At 40.1% G+C, this 8,842-nt stretch overlaps 1 protein-coding gene across 4 annotated transcripts in view; it reads right to left on the bottom strand.

The window, feature by feature from the left end:
• Window positions 1-7,146, bottom strand: part of asl (argininosuccinate lyase) — an 11,933-nt gene extending 4,787 nt beyond the window's left edge. Inside the window, exons 1-14 of one of the 4 annotated variants that reach the window (XM_020617993.1) lie at window positions 6,685-7,146; window positions 6,315-6,509; window positions 5,618-5,701; window positions 4,890-4,946; window positions 4,676-4,773; window positions 4,492-4,569; window positions 4,298-4,375; window positions 4,161-4,213; window positions 3,854-3,916; window positions 3,370-3,484; window positions 1,197-1,281; window positions 724-783; window positions 553-636; window positions 99-179 (exon numbers count right to left, since the gene is read on the bottom strand). In XM_020617993.1, coding sequence (XP_020473649.1) covers window positions 99-179; window positions 553-636; window positions 724-783; window positions 1,197-1,281; window positions 3,370-3,484; window positions 3,854-3,916; window positions 4,161-4,213; window positions 4,298-4,375; window positions 4,492-4,569; window positions 4,676-4,773; window positions 4,890-4,946; window positions 5,618-5,701; window positions 6,315-6,509; window positions 6,685-6,699 — 1,146 coding nt within the window. In that variant the 5' untranslated portion in view covers window positions 6,700-7,146. Of the gene's footprint in view, window positions 1-98; window positions 180-552; window positions 784-1,196; window positions 1,282-3,369; window positions 3,485-3,853; window positions 3,917-4,160; window positions 4,376-4,491; window positions 4,570-4,675; window positions 4,774-4,889; window positions 4,947-5,617; window positions 5,702-6,314; window positions 6,510-6,684 lie in introns of all 4 variants that reach the window. The other 3 variants (XM_020617992.1, XM_020617991.1, XM_020617990.1) reach the window with 3 other exon arrangements.
• Window positions 7,147-8,842: the final 1,696 nt, after the last annotated feature.

The raw sequence follows: 8,842 nt of genomic DNA, 5'->3' as shown, positions 1-8,842 counted from the left end.
TACTTATTTTAATATATAAATATATATTTGCACCTATTACGCTCTCACGGGCCAAATGTGATTTAGATATTACTATTTCTACAGTATGAGCTGCTCACCCCCTTCCTCACAAGGTAGTAGGCCAGATCAGTAGCCAACATGTCAGGACTGAGGGCCGCTTCCATCGCATTCTGGTTGATCTGAAACACAGAAGTGTCAACAGGAACTAAACAATTGTCATCTTGATTTTTGAAAGGCTGAGAGGTCTAGAACAATATGTTGTCAGCATTCTTTTAAAAAAAAATTCTTTAAAAAAAGCAGTCTCAGAAACCACAGTGTTTAAGTGGAAATGCATCAGTGTTAGCCCTCACACCGACATTTTCTACTTAGGCAACAAGGTCACAGAAGACTGGTAAATAAACATTAAAACCACCTTCACATGAGCAACTGCAACTTGACACTTTCACTTAAATGTACTCCTGAGAAAAATCTTTGATAATGGCTTTTGGGATTTTTGCATCTAATATCTGTATTTTATTTTCTAAATAATTAACTGTGACTTAAATATCTGACCTTGAGAGTTGACATAACTCCCGTCGTCACCTGCAGCACAGCATGAAGAGTATCGTAGCAGTCAAACATGGCTTCCTTGTCTTCCTGAAGGATGATGGGCAGCGGAACAAAAAACATAAGACAGAAATTCTTCCCCATAAGGTGAACGCAGACAAAACCACAGTTTAGTACCTGCAGGTCTTTGTTGTAGGTGCTGGGCAGGCCTTTCAGCGTCATCAGGAACCCTGCACACTGAAATACAGATAAAGGAGTCACACAAATTACTAAAGAAAACAAAGTAGGTAAAAACACAAAGTGTGAGTGTGCTTCTGAAAGGTGTAAAGGTTCATCCACAGTGAAGGATGGAAAAGGCTGTGGTGAAATCACTTCTAACATATCAGTCCTCTCCTAATGGGTAACAGGGAAAATGTTTGAGCAAAGAAGTCACACTGTTGCAACAGACAGCAACAGGATTAATGGGAAATGAGGTAAATTTGCATCAATTTCACACACACATATTAAAGAGCAATATCAGCATATTTAGTTTTTTCTAAAATAATTTTGAAAGTGATCTGACCACAAAAGGTAGTATGTGTGCAACCCTGAGACACAACACTAGCTGCCAGATAATTTAACGAAAGTGTATCTTCAGCCCAAGGTCTTACTCTGCCAAAGACACGGCCTGCTTTACTCCTGATCAGCTCCAGACTGTCGGCGTTCTTCTTCTGGGGCATCAGACTGCTGCCTGTGCTACACACACACACAGAGGAAGAACGGTGGAATTGGAGGTAAACACATTTCAACAGCACAATAAATGACTAGGATTACTAGAAGGGACACCAGCTAAGCTCAGTGACAGTAATGACACTTGTGTTTTCATTTCACTTTGATATCATTCAGTATAAAGATGTGATCTTTCAGCTTAGCTTTTAGCAGCCATCAGACTTTTAGGAGCTTTAGTTGTTGAATTATTGCTGTGAATATGACAATATGTACAAGTTTATAATCACACTAGAGCTTACAGTGCCTTGCGAAAGTATTCGGCCCCCTTGAACATTGCGACCTTTTGCCACATTTCAGGCTTCAAACATAAAGATATAAAACTGTAATTTTTTGTGAAGAATCAACAACAAGTGGGACACAATCATGAAGTGGAACGAAATTTATTGGATATTTCAAACTTTTTTAACAAATAAAAAACTGAAAAATTGGGCGTGCAAAATTATTCAGCCCCTTTACTTTCAGTGCAGCAAACTCTCTCCAGAAGTTCAGTGAGGATCTCTGAATGATCCAATGTTGACCTAAATGACTAATGATGATAAATAGAATCCACCTGTGTGGAATCAAGTCTCCATATAAATGCACCTGCACTGTGATAGTCTCAGAGGTCCGTTTAAAGCACAGAGAGCATCATGAAGAACAAGGAACACCAGGCAGGTCCGAGATACTGTTGTGGAGAAGTTTAAAGCCGGATTTGGATACAAAAAGATTGCCCAAGCTTTAAACATCCCAAGGAGCACTGTGCAAGCGATAATATTGAAATGGAAAATGGAAGGAGTATCAGACCACTGCAAATCTACCAAGACCTGGCCGTCCCTCTAAACTTTCAGCTCACACAAGGAGAAGACTGATCAGAGATGCAGCCAAGAGGCCCATGATCACTCTGGATGAACTGCAGAGATCTACAGCTGAGGTGGGAGACTCTGTCCATAGGACAACAATCAGTCGTATACTGCACAAATCTGGCCTTTATGGAAGAGTGGCAAGAAGAAAGCCATTTCTTAAAGATATCCATAAAAAGTGTCGTTTAAAGTTTGCCACAAGCCACCTGGGAGACACACCAAACATGTGGAAGAAGGTGCTCTGGTCAGATGAAACCAAAATCGAACTTTTTGGCAACAATGCAAAACGTTATGTTTGGCGTAAAAGCAACACAGCTCATCACCCTGAACACACCATCCCCACTGTCAAACATGGTGGTGGCAGCATCATGGTTTGGGCCTGCTTTTCTTCAGCAGGGACAGGGAAGATGGTTAAAATTGATGGGAAGATGGATGGAGCCAAATACAGGACCATTCTGGAAGGAAACCTGATGGAGTCTGCAAAAGACCTGAGACTGGGACGGAGATTTGTCTTCCAACAAGACAATGATCCAAAACATAAAGCAAAATCTACAATGGAATGGTTCACAAATAAACATATCCAGGTGTTAGAATGGCCAAGTCAAAGTCCAGACCTGAATCCAATCAAGAATCTGTGGAAAGAACTGAAAACTGCTGTTCACAAACGCTCTCCATCCAACCTCACTGAGCTCGAGCTGTTTTGCAAGGAGGAATGGGCAAAAATTTCAGTCTCTCGATGTGCAAAACTGATAGACATACCCCAAGCGACTTACAGCTGTAATCGCAGCAAAAGGTGGCGCTACAAAGTATTAACTTAAGGGGGCTGAATAATTTTGCACGCCCAATTTTTCAGTTTTTTTATTTGTTAAAAAAGTTTGAAATATCCAATAAATTTCGTTCTACTTCATGATTGTGTCCCACTTGTTGTTGATTCTTCACAAAAAATTACAGTTTTATATCTTTATGTTTGAAGCCTGAAATGTGGCAAAAGGTCGCAAAGTTCAAGGGGGCCGAATACTTTCGCAAGGCATTGTAAACGTCATGTTTACAGAAATATTATTCGAACAAAAAATACATTTTTTTCTATGTGAAGACCAAAGTTGTTAAATTTAGTTTACCCAGATTATTTACTAGATATTAATGAATCTCTGTAATACACACTTAAAACCAGTGATTTCACTGTAATTTAGGATCACGTAATAACAGACAAACTGACCTGTAGGCATCAGAGAGTGTGACAAAGGAAAACTCCTTTGTGCTGTACAGCATCAGATCCTCAGCCATCCTGCTGAGATGGGTCAAACACAGCGAAGCCCAGAACAAGATCTCCACTAAAGAAATGTGAGAAGACAGAATTAAACTCCAAGACCAAGGAAAAGGCAATTTAATTTGATTGTATTTTCATTGTTCATATCTGTGTATGATTGCCAGAGTGAGATGGTTTGGACATGTGCAGAGGAGGGATAGTGGTTATACTGGTAGAAGGATGTTCAAGACGGAGCTGCCAGGCAAGAGGAAGGACAAAGAGGAGATATATGAATGTGCTAAAAGAGGACATGAAGTTAATTGGGGCAAGAGTAGAGGATGCTGACGATAGTTAGGTGGAAACATGATTCGCTGTGGCGGCCCCTAACAGGAACAGCCGAAAGACGAAGATATCCGTGTATGACTGGTGGCTGGCTGACACATGGTTTACGCACCAACAAAGTCCCTTTGGCCTGTAGCATCCATGCTGTTAAGACTGATGCCATCGAACGCCAACTCTACAGAACCAGATGAGGAAAAAATGGTTTCAGTTTTTAACCTGCAAAACTGATCACTTGGCCACTTGGGGGCAACATAAACATATTATCAACATAGCACGACAGCAAATTCAGGTGAAAGTTCTGTTTTCACATTTTGATCCTGCTATTGTAAAATATCAGTTATAGCCTTTAAAACACACATTTCATAAATAAAGAAGACAGAAAGTAACAGTCTGGTTATGTTTTAGCTGCGTGGCCTGACCTTTCCGCAGTAGCTCCCTGTCGATGCTGAGTGGTGTCCCAGCAATGGCACCGCTGGAAACAACAAGAATCATTCTTATTAAATGCTCAGGTCTGTGTGGAGAAATCAGTGTCACACAGTGGATGTTCACCATATACCTGCCCAGGGGTAAAACATTAACTCTTTTCTTGAGCTCCTGAAGCCGGTCCACATCCCTGCTCAGAGCAACAGCATGACTGTGGGGTGGTGCAGCCAGCAAGAGTGTGGTAAGAGAGACACAAGAGTGATTTGAACATCGTCTAATATAAAATGCGGGATTCATGCACTGTAGGTTTAGCTTTAGAAAGGCCACCTTAGAATCCAGTGGCTCCACCGTATTGGCTGAGCTCTCTGCATGTGGGTGTAACCAGGAAACAGGACATCAATTTCTCTAAGGTTCAGAAAGAGGTGACAGAAGACGCTGCATGGCAACTTTAAGACAGGACAGTTACAAGTAGGTTTGTGTATTTGTGTGTGCCAGTGTGTATTTATGTTACACTGCTGCTCGCTCCACCATGGTAGATATCAGTTGTAGGGCATTTTCTGTGAGGGCTGAGATGGCGTCTCGCAGCCACAGCCGCATGTCAGTCACCACCTTGTCAAGCAAAACACACACAAAATGGTCTCATGATACTTTGTCAGCTAATCCTGAAGTAATACACAGTCAACAACTCCAAATAATAATGCAGTTTCATTCTTCTAAAGACACACCTGGTCGTTTCTGCTCCTGCCGGTGTGCAACTTTCCTGCAGGTGCACCAATCAGCTCCTGAAAAAACAGGTAGGATAAAACTAAAAATAGCCATAGGTTTCTGGTAAATTATCTTTTAATTCATTACTAGTTTTGATCTGTTCATAAGAAAGATATACATGATCTCCAGATTTATTCCTTAAACCTTACTTGAAATGAAAAAAAAGCTGCAAAGCTCAACAGTCAGTAGTCTTAAAGGTTATGCCAGCTCAATCTGGCAGGTTTGGACAGAAAAATAATGATACTGACATAATACCTCTGGCCAGAATTTATAATCCACTTTGGAATATACTTTCCAGTCAATGTAAAGCCACTATTAAAGTAATTATAATTATAATATGAATTTTAGTGCAGCGACATAACTAAAAGTCAGATGGTAACACACACACTGCTTGTGTTGTCTGACTTTAATACAGTACATTATATTAGTAGTACAAGGTAAATTACTACAAGACAAAACCACTGAATATAATGTATAGAACTATGAAAATAAGACTTTGGTTGTAATAAATTGAATAATCCTTTAATGTAGCTGACCAACAAACATATAGTAGCAGCATAATTTCATGTCTGCCTCCTAAATGAGTAATACAGAGAAATGTCCAGCGGAGCACAACAAAAACTGTGAAATACAATTTTTCTTGTGTCTGCAGAGTTAGAGTATGAAGAACAAACAAGCTACACCTCACCTTTAGTCTGCGCTCATTGGCTGTATGAATGTCTTCATCCCCGGGTTTGACCACGAAAACACCTTTAGACCACTCTTCAGAAATCTGAAATTAGACAGAAAAACCTCAGGATGGAGAAGTAATGTGAAAACTCACCTGACTTTGTGTGTGTTCTTGAACTTGCTACACAGTGAGGGCCAAAAAAGTATTTTTGCTACAGAGTGAGGACATTTTGGCTGGTCCTCACATTCTGAAACACCCTTTTTTGAGTTAAAACTTAGAATTAGGTTTAGGTTATGCATTTAGTTTTGATACTTAAGGTTAGGGACAGCAGCTAGGGAATGCATTATATCAGTGAGTGCCCTTGCAAAGATAGAAGTACAGGTATGTGTGTGTAACAGTTACTGGTTTACAGGTTTGGCAGCTGACACCTGTTACATATTCACCAGCAGGATACAAAGGAATCCTGCTCAGCTGTCATTCATCTACCTTTAACCCAGGGTACACAGTGACACACATACCCAAAACACAGAAGGAGTGTGTTTCTTTGCATACAAGTGTAAGAGAATATAATCTATGGGTTCACAATCATCCAGCTGTCAGGAATCCGCTTGTGTTTTATCCAGAATTTCCCCTTGAGCATTAATAATCTATTTATTAGTCTATTTTCCAGAAGTTGAGTGCAGCAAGTTGGGTGTGTGTGTGTGAGAGAGACAACCTGGTCCATCCCATGTAAAATCTGAGTCATCTCATCCGTGGTGACCAGCTTTGCCTTCTCTAAAGCTTTCACATAAGCCTTGCTGCCTCGAACGTCAGCATCCCACATCCTCTGATCATAAGAGATGGACGCATTGAACTTCTCCATGACAGGATCAGTCTCTCCCACAAATCGCCCTCCCCAAAGTTTACCTCCCTGATGAGACAAAGGGGGGAAATGTGCGGACATTGCAACATTAACGTAAATTAATCTTAGAAACATATGGCAACACAGAAGACCCTTAACTAACTTTTAGAGAGAGAGCCCAGTGGGGCCGCTGTCTTTGTTACAGCTAAAACAACACTATGGTGCAGCTAAACGTGAACCTTACCTCTGGAGTGGCCATGCTTATCTACGATGGGAGTCCACCGCTTTCCTTTTGAGGCAAGGTTGCGGCCGAGGGTCGGTCAGAAATAAATTCTGCAGCCGTGTCCCTTTAAAAGACGCCCCCAAAGGCTTTCGTTGGGCATTACATCATGCGTACGGCTACGGTGCCTCTCTTCTTTTAGAAACTGATCGCAGACTGCCGGTGTTTTGCCGAGATTTGCTACCCTGGATCAACGTCTGTTAGTTGATTAATCCCAGGTAGCAAATATTGACAGAACACCGGAGCGCGCACCTGTTAAACAATTCCGGTTAATTTACCTGTACAGCTGCTTTTGTCGGGATCAGACTGTAATAAAGTGCAAAAACATACACATCGTGTATCCCCGTTTTAGTACAGTTTAATGTCTTTGTAAAACTTTAAACTTTGAGGAAATGGTAATGGAATAATCGTACTTATAGCCACAGGAAGCCGTAGCAGTTGACTACAATAAAACTATTCAGTCTCAACTGCTGAACACAGTGATGAGAAAAGTCAGCCTATTTGTTTACAGTGTAAAAATACTCTTACAAGTATAGGCCTTGCATTCAAAATGTTACTTAAGTATTAGCATCAGTATGAAAGTGCCAGATTTTATGCAGAATGTCACATTGTTCATTACTGCATTACAATCAGGCCTAGGCATTGGTGTGTACATCACTTTAATGTAGAGGAATAGATGCATCTAAGGATCAAAAAAAGTATCATGATTGTGTCTGGTTTTATTCTTTTGATTCTGAAAAGTAACTAGCAGGCTAACTAAAACGATAAAACAAATGTAGAGGCGTAAAAAGTACAATATTTGCCTCTAAAAAGGAGTGAAATATGAAGTAGTTACAAATTAAATACTCAAGCTAAGTGTCATGATTCTGTCCCACCTGTTTCCGTTCTCGTGCTTTTATTTTGACATTGCTTCCTGTTTCTGTTTCACCTCGGTTTCGGACTTTTTACTTTAATCAGCACTCATTGTTTTCACCTGTTTTCACCCCGATATAAGCAGCTTTCCCGCTCCTGTGTATATGTGCTGGCAAATGCTTTTGTGACTGGACCTTGATAGAGGAAGAGTGTTTCAATCACTTTCACAATATCACTGTGTAAATAAATTGTGACAACAATAAAGATTGTCTATATTATTTATGTTCTAAATTTTTGTTGTAAATTTGTGCTTTATTCTATTTAGGTTTTATTGTTTTAGTAATGTTTTCTATTAACTACACATGTTCTATTGTGCAGCACTCTGTGCTTTTTTTGGAGTTGTAAAGTGCTATATAAATAAAGCTTTATTATTATTATTATTATGTTCTATGTATGGATATGCATCATATATAAGAAGGTATTTATTTATATATACCTTTAAAATGGGTATGACTAACATTTTCAGCAAAACCATGTTTGTAGAAAGTAGGCCTACATTTTCTGAAGGGAAGTGCTTGTGACTGGGACTATACTGTAGAAGAGTCTGTGTTTGTGTGTTTTGCCATGTTGTAGGCCCATCATTTAAATCCTTTGGATACTTAGAATAGAGGTGTCTTAACACTGAGGCTGTGTTGTCAGAAAATGGCAGATGTTAGTTACAAATGTTACATTTGTTAGAAGAAGGATTTTAAATTCTATTCTGGATTTTACAGGGAGCCAGTGGAGAGAAGCTAATATGGGAGAGATATGATCTCTCTTGCTAGTTCCTGTCAGTACTCTGGCTGCAGCATTTTGGATTAACTGGAGGCTTTTTAGGGAATTATTGGGACATCCTGATAGTAAAGAGTTACAGTAGTCCAGCCTGGAAGTGACAAATGCATGGACCAGTTTTTCAGCATCACTTTGAGACAGGATGCTCCTGATTTTCGCAATATTGCGCAGGTGAAAGAAGGCAGCACATATGATGATCTACAAGTAAAAAGAATCACTGAGGATCAGCCCAAAGTCTTATTTGGTTATTCGGGTAGTGTAACTGTCAACGTCTTCTTCTTAAGGCGCATTACCGCCACCTGTTGGGCCGGAGTGTGGAACGACAATAGAGCCGAAGGACAACGTTCAACTAAATCAGCTGACTCTAGATCAGCAAGTTACATTTCCCATCGTCTCTAGCGGTGGACCGCGAAAATATGAACTAATGTGAGGAAATTAT

The sequence above is a fragment of the Monopterus albus genome, unplaced genomic scaffold, assembly GCF_001952655.1.
Source record: "Monopterus albus unplaced genomic scaffold, M_albus_1.0 scaffold199.1, whole genome shotgun sequence".
Taxonomy (NCBI): Eukaryota; Metazoa; Chordata; class Actinopteri; order Synbranchiformes; family Synbranchidae; genus Monopterus; species Monopterus albus.
Note: the sequence above shows the minus strand (reverse complement) of the source record. Positions and strands in the feature narration are given on the sequence as shown.